Genomic DNA, 16,301 nt, shown 5'->3' with positions numbered 1-16,301 from the left:
ATTAAATAGTTTAATAGCATAGAAGGTAACATCCTATAGAAGTGGTCTACGCGTGCCTCCGTGAGGGACAAAACATACGCAATGCGACGCTGTAATTGGTCGAATTTATTTGTTATGGTAAGCAACAACTCAATTCGATCAATCATGCATCTAATTTACGGTGGGGAATAATAAACAAAGTGAGGATGTGACAAGGACAAACAATAATAGCGCTTTCGCTGCTACTCCTACTGAAAGATACATAAGACTATCCCGTTCTGTCAGTTATCCCCACCACTCATGCCCAATCCAGTTTAATACTAGATTCATGTTGGGTTATTCCCACTAGTTACCACCAAGTTGTTACCAGTGGTAACTACTGGGAATTTTTTTCCCACCTTTTACCACTGGTAACTACTGGGAAAAATAATTCCCAGTAGTTACCACCAACTCGGTTTGGTGGTAACTAGTGGGAATTTTTATTCCCAGTAGTTACCACCAAAATTTTGTTTGAGTTAAATACTAATAAAACAGTATAAATAGTATATAGTACAAATATAGGCTGATGTTAAATTACCTAATAAAATCACTTGAAAAATAATCTAAATGGATTATTACATTTATCCTTACATATATTCAAGTTTTTGTACTAGTACCGGTTAAACTGTTTCTATATTTTTGGTCACTTTTAAGGCAGTTTACTAAAACACTAATCGACTTATAATCATTTATTACATCACTCTATATTTATACTATACTATTTATACCCTTTTTTCATTAGTATTTAACTCTAAAAAATTTTTGGTGGTAACTACTGGGAATAAAAATTCCCAGTAGTTACCACTAAACTGAGTTGGTGGTAACTACTGGGAATATTTTTTCCCATTAGTTACCAGTGGTAAAAGGTGGGAAAAAAATTCCCAGTAGTTACCACTGATAACAACTTGGTGGTAACTAGTGGGAATAACCCTTCATGTTTAACAGTGACGGGGAATGAAATAGTAATAACGTATAAATGTTGTCCAGGCCCTGCAGCGAGCCGGGCAGATCATCAGCGAGATCCGCGAGACACACATGTGGTGATGTTTCGCCGACACAGAGGACTCTAGTCTGAATTAGTTAAATGAGCGTTGCTGGTGTTGTCCCGACAGTCCCCGCCGGCCACAGGTGGGAATGGCCCCATCTATGGTGGCGGTCACGTGGGCCGGGGACAAATGGGAATACACCGCGATCACAGTACAAGAACAGTAGTGAATCTTCATAGAAATGTGCCGCTGCCGGCTTGAATGTGTGCGTGCGCGCCGGGCGCCGTGTACGCACGCGCCGCCACGCACACATTCGCATAATATACGGGGGAATACGGTGGCGGCAGTGTGGGCCGTACCGCGACTGTGATCGCGCGCATTCGAGTACGCTCGCATTTACCTGCTCTTACCGGCCTTAATTTATACCTCATTTATGAATTGATAGAACATTTCATTGTATTATATAAATAGAAACCTAGTGCTACTCATAACACGCAAATAATATTTAACTAAAAATAAAAGTGACAACCCTAGGCGCCAACGCATGAGTAGGTAAATAACTTGCAGAGCGACCTTAGATTCACTACTGTTCTTAGTGTACTGTGCCGCGATGCTCCGTACTCTGTACATACTCCTAGCGTAGGTGACCACGTGACGTGCATTAGCCTTCATACTTACAGATGCTTTTACTACAATCACAATTTGTGTAGCTCTCTTTGCTAAATCATAAGCAGAGATCGGACAAATTTGCGTCATTGCTCGCAATAATGTGGACATGACTCCAAAATTGATTAAATAATTAATCATTTAAGTAATTTCTTACCTGAGGATTAATTTTGATTCCTAATCAATAAATAACACAAAGAGTTCTTATAATGTAAATGTATTAAAAAAAAACAGTATGTTTTCCAAATTTTCTGTAGGTACTCATTTTTTTATATCAAAAATATATTTAAGTGCTATTTATTGACTAGGGAACAAAATTAAATCTAAGGTAAAAAATTAATTAAAATAATTAAATGATTAATTATTTAATCAAATTTGGAGTCATGTCCACATTATTGCGAGCAATAACGCCAATCTGTCCGATCTCTGATCATAAGTATTGTTAGTGATGCTATCAGATCCGCAAGTATTTGATTTCAAACCAAAAATGGAACTTTTTAAACTAATTTTTAGACTGCATATTAGTCGTATTGATGTGCACTTACTTATTGACAGGGATCGGATACCGGTATTTTTTGTATGGGAACGGAAACGGTATTTTTTCGTTCTTTGCTAATTACTTCATTTCTAATTGGGCAATCTAATAATACGAAGTCGTAACCTAAAAACACAACTGAGACCTACATTTCGAGTATAAAATAATTCGAAAAATATGGTTATTTCTAAGTTTTTGCAAAAAACCGGTTCCGATCCCTGCTTATTGAATGTGGCACTGTATATCTGATGTCCGAGCTGTTTTATTTGTTGAACAAAAACGTTTCTGATTATTGTTGATTGTTTCATACGTGCAAGTGTGTCTGATAATTTTACGTAAATGTGAAGATGGGTGATTTTATACGTGTCTGTTATAGAAGTTTTAAGATGTAAAGTGCCAATAAAATTCGAGTTATTTAGTCCCGCTCACAACTTCACAATATTTAAACTGAGCGGTAAACGAATCATTGTAAAGTATTTAAAACTGGTGATAAGTGACTTTGATCAATCCATACATCAAGTGAATAAGCTTTTTAAATAATTATGTCTTCACGTCCATTTCAGTGCTATACTGTGATTGGCAAACCTTACCATAATTGATAGTTATTTGCACAAATCGCTTTATCAGTTACCATATTTTGAACTACGCTAATACATTAGGTAAATTAACATCACAATGTAATTAACTTAATGTTTTTGTACACGGTGATATTGTGTACTAAATGTACTCGTATTTTAGGCATGTATTGATATTTTTATTCTTAGGGCTGTTGAATTTTCGATAATGTTTTTGCTATTGTGCGTGACTTATTTGATACCAGTCGTGTCCGCTTGTGTTTACAGTTTGTGGGTTTAGAAAGACTGTTGAACTTGTTTTGCATACTTACAGGGTTAGTTTAGTGATGAGACATGTCGTTTTGATCATAAATGTATGAAGTTATTCTTAAAATGAGTTCCTCGTTACAATGTAGGTATAGTGATATCGTATGCTGTGTGAGCTCCGCACGGTCGAGTCATTCAGTGTCATGTCTACACGATTCGTAATTTATTTGTTTTACTTAAATGTAGCGTAGCAAGTATTCCATTGTATTTATTGTTATATCTATAGACAAGTGTGATTTGCTGTATTATCGATAAACAATTTGAATGTTACGCGAGGTAAATTGTATTTAAAAGTCTGTTATACATAAAAATAGAATAATTCAAGGTCCAATTGTTGTTTCATTGTGAATTCCACAGGTAAAAATAAAACATACTAGAAGGAATTAGTTTGGTTTATTAAAATGCCAACGAAGATGTGTATTTACATCAGGGATCGGAACCGGTTTTTAGCAAAAACTTAGAAATAACCATATTTTTAGAATTATTTTATACTCGAAATGTAGGACTCAGTTGTGTTTTTAGGTAACGACTTCGTATTATTCGATTGCCCAATTAGAAATGAAGTAATTAGCAAAGAACGAAAAAATACCGTTTCCGTTCCCATACAAAAAATACCGGTATCCGATCCCTGATTTACATATTATGGTTTACTGTATACCAGATAGCTCAGTGAATCAACACGTTTGTTACACACTAACTCTGAGCGCATGAATGACGAAACGGTGTCAACTCCGAAATATTGTCCAGAAGACAGCACCTTATACAAAAACAAGTCAATAAAATAAAATAAGACGAATATACATGGAGCCACTCACTTCTGATTAATAGGTAATTCCCAGAAGCATTGAAAGTGTTATTATATCATAATTTCACGAGTAACTATCGCGGTAACCGAAGACTATTAAATTCAGCCATTTATACACCAATTACGAAGACGGGAAATAGACTACACTCTACTTGCGTATTACAATCTAACGAACAACAAACAATGGCACATACGGTCAACGGACATAAGTAAGCTGAACAACAGACTACGAGTATCTACCTTAGAGAATCAAAATTTAATGGAAATAGTTATTTTAGATACAAGTGCGAAAAAGAGGAAATTCGAAACGAGTGGCGATAAATTAAAACACGATCGAAGGGAGTGTTTTAAATCGACACAAGTTGCGAATGACTAGCACTAGTGCGTAAAATACTAGCACTAGTGCGTAAAATAGCACTTTTCGTGCGTATGTCGAAATACAGATACGTTGTTCGATACACGTGCGAATAGGTCATTCGCAACTCGTGTCGATTTAAAACACTCCCTTCGGTCGTGTTTTAATTTATCGCCACTAGTTTCGAATTTCCTCTTTTTCGCACTTGTATCGAAAATAACTATTGAGCGCCACGGCTATTTTAAATAACACGCAATAGTCAACCGTATTGGAATGCTTGGGGGATCATTTTGAACTATCCGTGGTCTGTGGCGGTCAAAAGTTGGGTGTATTCCCATTTGTCCCCCGCCGCCATGCATGAGGCGGGACAAATGGGAATACACCAAAAGGTGGACATTACATTGAACATACGAATCTGGAACAACATTTCACAACAGATCGATAGGTTTATTTATTACTACTACATACTTACCTAATGTCATGGCCTTTATTATAGGTATTTATAAATAAACTACAATGGCAAGGTAATTTGTGACTTGATAATATCGATTAATGTGTGTAGGTACCAGGGATCGGAACCGGTTTTTTGCAAAAACTTAGAAATAACCATATTTTTCGAATTATTTTATACTCGAAATGTAGGACTCAGTTGTGTTTTTAGGTTCCGACTTCGTATTATTAGATTGCCCAATTAGAAATGAAGTAATTAGCAAAGAACGAAAAAATACCGTTTCCGTTCCCATACAAAAAATACCGGTATCCGATCCCTGGTAGGTACTACACTACTAGTGGGTATATACCGCTAACACGTAATGATAGAATACTGAATTTAATATCAAAAATACTGTGATCGCTGTCAAATTGAAAATTCATTTTATCGATTACGGGAAAGACCTGATTTAGTTCATTTCCGTGAAAAACTATTTTACTATAAAAATATTGCAATGATTGAGAGATTCTAATACGATTAATTTGTACTGATGTAACTAGTTTTTGTGTACTACATTATTGCTGAAGTTATTATATTTAGGAGATTCAGTTATTTTACATTTGACTATTATTTATATAGTTAATAATTATAAAAATTCAGATTAAAAAAATCGAGTATTTAGTCATGTCTAAGCTTATTGTTATTATGTGGTTAGAGTTTATATTTCAATCAGATAATTTTGCCATTTTTCACACTGCAGCTGCTGCTGATCTGAATTCTACCAAAACACATTAGACTACAAATAGTTAGAAAAAATACGGTCACTAAACTACCGTTAATTTGAACGTGCAATATTTTTGTTATGTGACAATTTTAATTGACCCTGACTATAACGGGCCTTTTTTATAATTGGCTATTAGAGTTAATATTGCCAACGACGCTGTTTCTGACATTTTACAAAATGCCCACTTAAACTTACGACAAAGCTACACCAAACCATAATTTCTGATCTAACAATACATATACAACAATACTTGTGTTCTAGTCATGTCTGACCCGAACGGTATGGATTATGGACCACGGTATGGATTATATTATAAGTAGGTAGTGTCGGCCTCTCTAGCAAGTTGGTCATGATGCAAGAAAATACAGCATACTATCCAGCATTAGGTAGAGTAAATTGACAGTTACTGGCGTGTATTTAATAAGAGTACTGCGTCAACGTTTAAATCTTATACTTTTTAGGACTTACATAAGTTACTTTTATTTATGTTGCTCCTGAATAAAAATATAAGTACGTTTTCTAACTACCTACTGTCAATTTACTCTTCCTAATGTAAGGTATCTATTTAGAGTTTCTGCAAAAACACCTAAACGATTTGTACAAAACGCAGCTCGCAGTCGAGCGCTTCAAACCACACTAAATATTGGAAATTGCGCACTCTGTGACACACTTGTAATTTGTTTAATTGAATGGCACTAGTCGAATGACAAAACTTCAAATGCTTGGTTGCCTTATGTGGCTTGTTCATTTTGTTCCGCTTATGTTATGTTATCTCTGATTTCATAATAAAAAATGAAGATATCATTGTCATTTGTCAAATTAGGCATGTTTCCTCACCAGTCACCATCAGGCGCAGCGCAGTATCGTCCACGTGGTCAATAGAAAAAAACACACCACTCTTGCTTGTGGGTTGTGTGGTGGCACACAAATACGTTGACAAATAATATTTACTGCGGAATATTGTTGATCATTTTAACAAACGTTTGCGTTTGTGTATCAAAACGAAAGGAGAATATTTTGAAGATAAGATTAATTTAAATTCAATGATTATAGTTTTGTATAACGGCTTTCTAGCCTAGTCGGTACTTGGTAGTGACCCTGCCTACTAAGCAGGATGTCCCGGGTTTGAATTCTGGTAATCATTTATTTGTGTTTTTATTGCAGAGTTATGTATATTTTCTATGGTTTAAGTGACTAATTTATATGATATCGTCGTCTGGTACCGACAACACAACACAAGTTTTATTGAACTTAAGATTGTCCCATAATATAATAGGTATAATGACATTTTGTAAAATATGTCTAAGTATATTTTTAAACAAGACCAAGTGCGGGTAGTTCGAAAAACTCGCGCGGTTAGACGATGCTGATGTCAACTTAAGCCAGGCTTCTCCGAGACCACGGGGACAACGCCGTCCTCGAAACGTCGGAGGTAAATCTTAAAACTTAGATACGCGATTAAGTCCCGTTGTATAATTTAATAATGTGTAAAAATCGTGAAAGTTTAAATCAGTGTTAAGTATATTTTTGTCAACGTATCTCCGAGTCACGTGTAAAGCCTAACATACACTGAACACCAGTGCCGGTGCCGGTGTGAGCGCCGTGAGTCTACACTAGAGATGCACCGGATATCCGGTTACTATCCGGTATCCGGCCGTTATTTTAGTATCCGGCCGGATACCGGATAGTGACCTACTATCCGGCCGGATACCGGATAGTAAAATTAACACATTTTGGGGTAAAAAATGGAATCTAAAACAAACAGTCACGGTCATAATGCTAACGATACAGTAGATAGAAATGAATACTTAACCAATGTCACACAATTCACTTATGTATTTGTTTTGTTTACACAAAAATACGCGCGCGCACTTGTAACTATAAACGAACTTACTACGTAATGACATGATAAAACTCGTTACGATCCTAGAAATGTGTCCGCGCGAACGTTCACTAAGAAACAGGTCGAAACCTGCACGACGCGCACCTGCAACTCAAAATATAGGGTATAGTTCCGCCGGCCGAATATCCGGCGGCCGGGTACCGGATATTCGGCCAGCGTCCAGGCCGGATATCCGGTATCCGGTATCCGGCCAAACAACTATCCGTTGCATCTCTAGTCTACACCGGCGTGATGAGCTTGCTGCGCGAGCGCACGGCCCGCTGCTAGGAGGCGGCCCTCTTGTCCAACATCTTGTCGTCGCTGCAGAACTTCTCCAGCTGTTTCGCGTAGTAAGTGTTGAAGTTCAGTCTGGAAATATTTACGATGATATTTGCATAAAGCGCTGTGATGTAATGACAGTTTTAATTGTTTTATTTTATTTGCTGACATGTCCTATATCCTAATATATTTTATTTATTTTAGTTAAATTATAAAGCATGTATTAGTTTATAATTTTGCTTATACATGCAACTCGGTACATATAAATAGACTTTTTATCGTACAAAAACAATGCATACGCAATATTTGTGACGTAAGACAACATGTTTCTTGTAAACCTTTATTCAAAGAGCTTAAACTTTTAACATTGCCATCACTGTATATTTATGAAATGTGTGTTTTTGTAAAGACAAATCCAAACTTATTTAAAAAAGTGAGTGATGTGTGGAGTTTTAATACTCGTTACCCAGATAACTTGTACCTGCCTAGAATAAAAACAAAATTATTTAAGAACAGTTGTTATCCGATGGCCATCAGATTATTTAATGCTCTTCCGAATAGTCTCAAAAACTTATCCTTAAGGGAATTGAAAAGAAAACTCAATATGGTTGCTAGAGGAATGCTTCTACTCTGTTAACGAATTCCTGAAGAGAGATGAAATTGCTCGTAGCTATTAAGAACCTATGTTAAATGTTAATGAATGTATTGAATTGTGGTTTCCTAAAGATAGTTTAGTTACTAGAATAAGTGTGAATATTTGCATGTCTCTACTGACAAAGCATGTGGAACTTAATACCTCTGTATACCTTTGTACTGACCGTGTTTTAAGCAAATAAATTTCTGATTTCTGAGTACGTTTGTATGGAGAAATGACCACTCCTGTTGCCTCTTAATGTGTGGTGACCTCGATTGTCTATTGTGCTCCGTCTAGTGGTGGAGGTCTGCGGAGGAGTCATACCTGGAGGAGATGTTGAGGAGCTTGTTGGCGTTGGTGTCGCGCACCATCTGGTCGGTGATGGCGAGCACGGACAGCAGCGCGGCCGTGAAGCGCAGCGCGTAGCGCGCCACCGAGCGCGAAAAAGAGTCCGCGCAGCCCCCGCCCCCGCCCCCGCCCCCGCCCCCGCCCCCGCCGCACCCCGCCTCCTGCACCCGACCACGACATTACGGTTGGGTTCCCAACATTCAACATTAATTGTAAACTGAAATAAATGTCATGTACTAAGAAAATTTTTGGAATATGTCGAACTAAATATGCGCAGCAAGCGTACATTAAACGCGCATGCAGGTTGTATAATGAAAAGTGTATGAACGCACATATATTTGGCAGTTCGTTAGGGTTATTTAAAAGGAAGGTCTATTCTTTATTAAATTCGTGTGAAAGTTAGGTTAAGCTATCTCATTATTTGTTACTTTTTACAGTTGTTATACCTACTCAGATAGCGTTTCATAGTATTAAGTTTATTACAAAATATGTTTTGCATATAGGAAACTATAGGTCTACATTATAAAAAATTCTGGTTGTTTAGCTTATTTACCCACATGTTTATAAGACTGTTTGTTTCTAAATAAAAAAAAAAAAAAAAAGAAATTAGCCCGAACCCTAAAGAAAAAGAGCCGAGGCCGGAAACGAACCGACGTCCTTCAGCTTACGCGGCTAACGTCTGCTTAAGCTCCCGGTCACATTCCGGCCTCGGCCACCGGAGTTAGTTTGCTTGGTTAGTTGGTTACTTTTCCTTTAGTACAGTGGGCCAAGAAAGTGGTCTACCAGTTTTGACAAAAGTTTCTGCGAGATCTAACGATCGCTAAGGTTAACTTTCCTAACGGAGTTTAAAGTAAATCGACCTTGTTGTCTTATGACGTTCAAACGAACCTCAACCGTAGGGTGGTAAGATCACTTTCTTGGCCCACTGTACCTATGACATCTATTTCAGTTTAATAATTTTATTTATATATTTAGGTCACAGTCAAACCGACATTCAAAGTTACAATTGCCTTTTAAAACCAGAAAGTGAAGGCCTTCAATTATTATTTTATAACCGACCTTCCTTACAGAAACAAAAGCGATTCATAATTGATAAACCGAAACTTACGAATTTACACTTAACCTGGATTCACATACCCCGGAGTTTTAGGTGCGGGAATGATTTCTAACTGTGTTTATTATAAGGTAGGCAAAATAATTACCAAACTATGAATTAAAAATATGTATTTAGTAAGCTTCAAATGTGCTTCAGTATATTAAAATAGTTTTTATTTTTACAGTCCTTACCAATTTATTGGCTAGTGTAAAACATTCCCGCACCCAAAACCCCGGGGTATGTTTGCGAACATTAGTTGATGAACATGTTTATATAGGATGAGAGTAAGGCACATATATGGAATCTGTAAAAGTAGTCACACTTACCGCGGAGGTCTAAGGGCTGATTTAGACGGCGCGCGAACTCGTATGCGATTTTAGTTACATTGCGGACTGTTGGTTACGTCCAATTCACCCGACCGATCTAAACCCGCAATGTAATGAAACTCGCATGCGAGTTCTCGCATCGTCTAAATGGGCCCTAAAACAGAAAAGACTTGAAAGTATAACAAGCATGATTTCGACATCAACCACAAATACTACATGGAAGCATTACACGTGACAGAGCTCTAACAATTAAAGTGAACACAGCCGCGGATGCGTGTGAAATCGGAATCATATTTACAACTATATTATACTATCAATATACAGTCTTCGGCTTTGTTACCTATATTTAATTATGTAGGTAAGGTTAATTAGATGGTGTAAGACCGTAGTGGGACAAGACAAACACTTTTGAGGAAAGTAAAAAGTAAGAGATACTATGAAATACATATTAATATTAAAAACTAAATTAAATTAAATACTGAAAATAAAACTTTACGTAGAAGGACTTTCCTCATATCCTGTCTCTTGCCCCGAGAAAAATAAACTATGTTTCTCTTATCCCACATGACCTTATCCAAATCTCAATCCGTATAATATAGAGAGATAATAAATAATGCATCCCTCACTGAAAATGAAATACAACAGTTTAAAAAACTCTTTCGATTCACAATTTCACAGCAAACGGTACGAATAATAGTTTTCGGCTGCGTTCACAGTCACACTGTTGTCTATGAAATGGTCTCCAAACTCGTGTAAGTATATAGAGTGCGTGTAACTGTCGAGTGCTAGTGACATGGGCAGTACCTCGCTAACCTCGCTATAGTCTGAACTGTCACACGATGATCCGAGCATACTGTTAAGCTCTGCGTCCACGAAGTACTTGTGCATCTCCTTGCCAATATACGTGTATCGGTAGCGTTAAAAGAAAACACAAAATAATATGTTAGAAACGGCATCTACGTAATGGGTGATAGACATACGATATTCGAATTTCCGCAGGGCAACTGGATGCTATAGGTATACCGTTTAAGATATGGGATTGGGGGTTGGTAAGAAACTGTTATGGTCAGTTACGGACTTAATTTAAGGCTTTGCCCAGCTTCGTGTAGAGCTGTTTCGAATTATATTATTACTATTATTAGGTGAAAAATATAAACTAGTTTTAGCCCCAAAACTCAGCTTCCTTCAACTAGAAAATCACCGCACAACGAATGTTAAGCTAATTTTACGGTTTAACTCACGTATTTTAGTCACTCGCGCGACAAGTTTCATTATAAACCGACCTAGGTCTTCATTTTCAAGCACTAACAGTGCATGAGTAGCGGTCACGATAACCGCGTGCCGCGTAGCTATGTATACCGTTTTTTTTTAAAGATTAGATTTTTTCTAACCTCAAAGGTTACTTTTGAAAAAAAAAAACGGTATTTATTTATTTATTTACATAAGGAGATCCAACAGCTAACTAAATGACAATGGAATCTTAAATAGATATATAGAGCCAATTACAGGAACTCACAAATAGATATGTAATAAAAACATATACTTAAGTAACACGCATCACATACACACACACACACACACGCACACATTGCAAACATGAAAGAGATAAGACTCAATCCAAAACTAAACAGAACTAACAACATTCACTTACATAAACCAAACCTACTACCGGTGACAGGACACCAATATTGTAAAAACTACGAACAAAATAAGGATTGGATACTACATATACAAAGCACTCGCTTACAAGATAAATACAAAATGCCTAATTGAAACACATTTCCGTCAATTTGCGCCTCACGGAGGGAATGTCGCAATTAAATATATCAATATCAAGCTCTTTCGTTAGATTATTCAAATTAATCCGGTATCCGAAAACAGTCGTGCGTTTGACTAAAAATACTTGAGCTAAACCGTAAAATTAGCTGAATATTAGTACGACTCACGACAGTTTAAAATGTTTAAATTCGATTACGCTTCAGACAAGTGGTGGACCTATGTGGCTAATGGCTACCACGTACCTTACTTTCTATGCATCTCGCTCGTATTCGCATATTAGTGCGAGCGAGATGTATTGAAAGTAAACGTTAGCGTATTAAGTATGTCAGTTTTGACACTGTCAGTGACTCATGGTATCTAAGGGTACTATAATATAAAGATCTCTTTAAATGAGCTTTATAGGTTCCTGCAGGATATGTTTTCCCATTAAAGTTTACAATTTGTCAGTCAATAGCTCACTAGAGCGTACATAAGGTCAATGTGTGGAAAACCGGCATATAAAATTATTGGTTGGAAAGACCGTCATAGGGCAAGAAATCTCGTACCTATTTGAATATGTACAGACACAGTCATCAAGGGCTCCTTCTGTAAGTGGAGTACGCAAGTGTTAGAAGCGACGAAAGAGCTTGTAGACGGGGTTTACCTGATAGACGGTCTTCTCCACATTGACCTTACTCGTACATCTATCATCCATTTAAGCAACTATAAAAATACACATAATAAATATAACAGAAGTGAATTTTACTCAGTAGAGACACAAAAGGATATTTCAAATTTACAAATACGGAAACAGAAACTAGGGGGTAGCTTTAAAGGGGCCCACTGATTAACAGTCCGCCGGACGATATCGACCTGTCAGCACAGAATAAATAATTGTACTAAGTACAGAAGACTCACTCTCTAACAAAACGCGTCTGTTACGATCAGCACAGATATGGCCGCTAGGTGGCGACAGCGCCACGCGCGGCTTATGGCTTTCCCCAAAATTGGGGCCGAACGGATGTACTTTTAGCTACCTGTAGCAAAGCGACGAAATCGCGGAGTGAGACACGCCTGCTGTCAATTAGAACAAAAAGTTGACAGTTCCGAACTTCCGAACAACTGACAGGCCGATACCGTCCGGCGGACTGCTAATCAGTGGGCCCCTTTAGACGAAAAAATTGTGTTCGTCACGTGTTAGGGCGATTACAGACTAGCCTAGCGTTTTATATGTATATGAGCGACATGAGCCTACACGCACGCGCGTGTAAGCTCGTATAGACCAAAATTTGGTCACCAAATGTAGAGAAAAGTAACACGCGTGTATAAGCCAGGGATGTTGCGGATGTCTCGATAGGTACATAAAAAACGTCAAATATTACATTTTAGTAATTTTTATTTCAAAAAACCGGCCAAGTGCGAGTCGGACTCGCGATCCAAGGTTTTCGTACATTAAGTCCCACTCACGCTTGATTGCTCATTTTTAATAGTTTTTTTTTGGCTAATGACCAAATTACCTGGCAGTCTAGCACTTACGCCGATGCTAAGACGTTGCTGTACCGACCTGTTCCACATCCGCATCCGCATTAAACTCCGCATCGATTTTATGCGGATGCGGATGCAGATGTTGAAAATAATGCGGAAGTTCCGCGGTTGCGGATGCGGATATTCGCAACATCCCTGGTATAAGCTCGTAAAAACCAAGGGAAATGAAACGCGCGTGTAAGCTCGTAACGCCGAAACGACCATATAGCGACGCACAAAAAAATGCACTAGTCTGAAACCGGCCTTAAAGGCAACCTTAGGGCAGTTGACGCTAACTCGTCCTAAATAAATAAAAGCGCGACTCTGTGTGACCTGAGGGCCTAGCAAAGATGACAATAGTTGATAGAAAACGCCAATCGAAAGTTAAACAATGCATGGAAATGATCACGTGACTTTTCGTTGCATTTGTAATCATAATCTTTATTGTCATCCCGAATACAATTTTTATATTCGATCGGCGTTTGTTGATGTTCGATTGTCATGTTGGCTAAACCCCCTGAACTGACCTAAAGCCCCTTTTTAACAGAACAACCATTTTCAGTGAAATTTAGTCGGGGTGCAAATAAGAAATAATGGAAGAGTCCTTAAGTAAGTTAACTACCACCAACCGCCAAAAAGTTTAAAACTCTCATTTATTAGGTCCTTATAACCCTGAGAGTTGCATAGAGTAGTAGAGATTAATATGCTCTACGATTAGTTGGGTTGGGAAGTGTATAATTTCGTTCGCAAAATGTCCCTTTCGAGCCAGGAACCAGGAACATTTCGCAAACAAAAAATTAAGCCTCTCTGAAAGATTCCCATCTATGCCCGGCGGGGACAAATGGGAATACACCCGCGATTAGGATGCACATGACGACTTTATAGTGCTGACTCCTTTGATGGCGTTGATAGTGCAGCTTGAACGTAAATCGTTAACTATAAATACAATAAATAATCTTATTAAAATGATCTGAGCAACAATTTTGTTATTAACGGAAAGAGCGTGTGCAGATTAACTTGAACACCTCACCCGTTTAGCTACTTGTGCTAACGCTATGATCCACCATATCCACATATGATATATAATATATTATGATATGATTACTTAGGGATCATCCATTAATTACGTCACACAAATTTCTAGGTTTTTTTACCCCTCCCCCCCTCCTTGTCACACTTGGTCACATTTTGCAAACCCCTCCCCCCTGGTGTGACGTCAGATTTTAGGCAATTTTGTTTTCAACGAAATCGACAATATTAACTCGGCATTATTTTTTAAATAAAAAAATATTTTTGATATATAAATATTAGTAATTTTATAACACTACGAAAGTTACATCCAAAATCTCATTATTTAACTGTACAGTGAATAAAAAATATAAATTAATTTTCGGTTACTGATGAAGTTAAAGTGACATCACAATGTTTGTGACTCCCCCCTCCCCCATGTCACAACATGTCACATTTTCTTGACCCCCTCCCTCCCCCTAAACGTGTGACGTAATTAATGGATGACCCCTTATATTATAACCTATCACATGTAAAATGTATCATATACACCGTGGGCTTGTGAAACCCGACATTTTCGGCGTAAGTAGAGTGACTGAGAAAGATGCCCACAATTTGCGAACTTCGGTGTTCACGGTAGGCTCTCAGGTCATATTCGGCGTTTTTCACCGCGTGCGTCGTAAAGCATGAAACACACAGCATACCTGTATGAAACACACAGCATACCTGTATGAGACATACAGCATACCTGTATGAGACACACAGCATACCTGTATGAGACACACAGCATACCTGTATGAGACACACAGCATACCTGTATGAGACACACAGCATACCTGTATGAGACACACAGCATACCTGTATGAGACACACAGCATACCTGTATGAGACACACAGCATACCTGTATGAGACACACAGCATACCTGTATGAGACACACAGCATACCTGTATGAGACACACAGCATACCTGTATGAGACACACAGCATACCTGTATGAGACACACAGCATACCTGTATGAGACACACAGCATACCTGTATGAGACACACAGCATACCTGTATGAGACACACAGCATACCTGTATGAGACACACAGCATACCTGTATGAGACACACAGCATACCTGTATGAGACACACAGCATACCTGTATGAGACACACAGCATACCTGTATGAGACACACAGCATACCTGTATGAGACACACAGCATACCTGTATGAGACACACAGCATACCTGTATGAGACACACAGCATACCTGTATGAGACACACAGCATACCTGTATGAGACACACAGCATACCTGTATGAGACACACAGCATACCTGTATGAGACACACAGCATACCTGTATGAGACACACAGCATACCTGTATGAGACACACAGCATACCTGTATGAGACACACAGCATACCTGTATGAGACACACAGCATACCTGTATGAGACACAGCATACCTGTATGAGACACACAGCATACCTGTATGAGACACACAGCATACCTGTATGAGACACACAGCATACCTGTATGAGACACACAGCATACCTGTATGAAGGCGCAGAACTGCACGCAGACCTGGCACAGCGTGGTGACGGCCTTGAGCAGCTGCGGGCTGGTGAGCATGCAGTCGCCGAGGCACTGCTCGAGGAAGTCGCTGTGCCGCTCCAGCACCTCATCCACGTTGTTCACCTATGGGTAACAATTTTTATTTCAAGATAAAGGCTCGGCTTAGTTTGGGGACCACTGACAGTTTGTTTTGATTAAATGTTTTTTTGCCTCAATACACCTTAGGTATCTTACCACCAATGTGATAAGATAGAGCAATACTTTCTCCAGGCGGGTGTTGTGCCTTGGGACTGAAGTCCGATGAGAGTTGGTCAGTTGTACTTGTAGTTCCTGACATTTGAAACTCCGTAAGCGCGATGTAGGGTTCTACGCACTTGCGTTCTAGCATGCTAACGCCATCTGTTAGCATATTGTAACACGACGTTGG

General features: G+C 38.4%; 2 protein-coding genes across 3 annotated transcripts in view; one reads left to right on the top strand and one right to left on the bottom strand.

Annotated features, from left to right (window-relative positions):
- Positions 1-1,163, top strand: part of LOC134662342 (dynamin-1-like protein) — a 39,489-nt gene extending 38,326 nt beyond the window's left edge. For both annotated transcript variants that reach the window (XM_063518532.1, XM_063518531.1), the window contains one exon: positions 1,006-1,163. In XM_063518532.1, coding sequence (XP_063374602.1) covers positions 1,006-1,062 — 57 coding nt within the window. In that variant the 3' untranslated portion in view covers positions 1,063-1,163. The remainder of the gene's footprint in view (positions 1-1,005) is intronic.
- Positions 1,164-7,586: 6,423 nt separating this feature from the next.
- LOC134662340 (gamma-tubulin complex component 2 homolog) overlaps positions 7,587-16,301 on the bottom strand; it is a 40,796-nt gene continuing 32,081 nt past the window's right edge. Inside the window, exons 13-16 of the mRNA XM_063518530.1 lie at positions 15,854-15,997; positions 10,839-10,916; positions 8,580-8,764; positions 7,587-7,711 (exon numbers count right to left, since the gene is read on the bottom strand). Coding sequence (XP_063374600.1) covers positions 7,627-7,711; positions 8,580-8,764; positions 10,839-10,916; positions 15,854-15,997 — 492 coding nt within the window. The 3' untranslated portion in view covers positions 7,587-7,626. The remainder of the gene's footprint in view (positions 7,712-8,579; positions 8,765-10,838; positions 10,917-15,853; positions 15,998-16,301) is intronic.

This window comes from Cydia amplana, chromosome 3 (genome assembly GCF_948474715.1).
Source record: "Cydia amplana chromosome 3, ilCydAmpl1.1, whole genome shotgun sequence".
Classification (NCBI taxonomy): domain Eukaryota; kingdom Metazoa; phylum Arthropoda; class Insecta; order Lepidoptera; family Tortricidae; genus Cydia; species Cydia amplana.
Note: the sequence above shows the minus strand (reverse complement) of the source record. Positions and strands in the feature narration are given on the sequence as shown.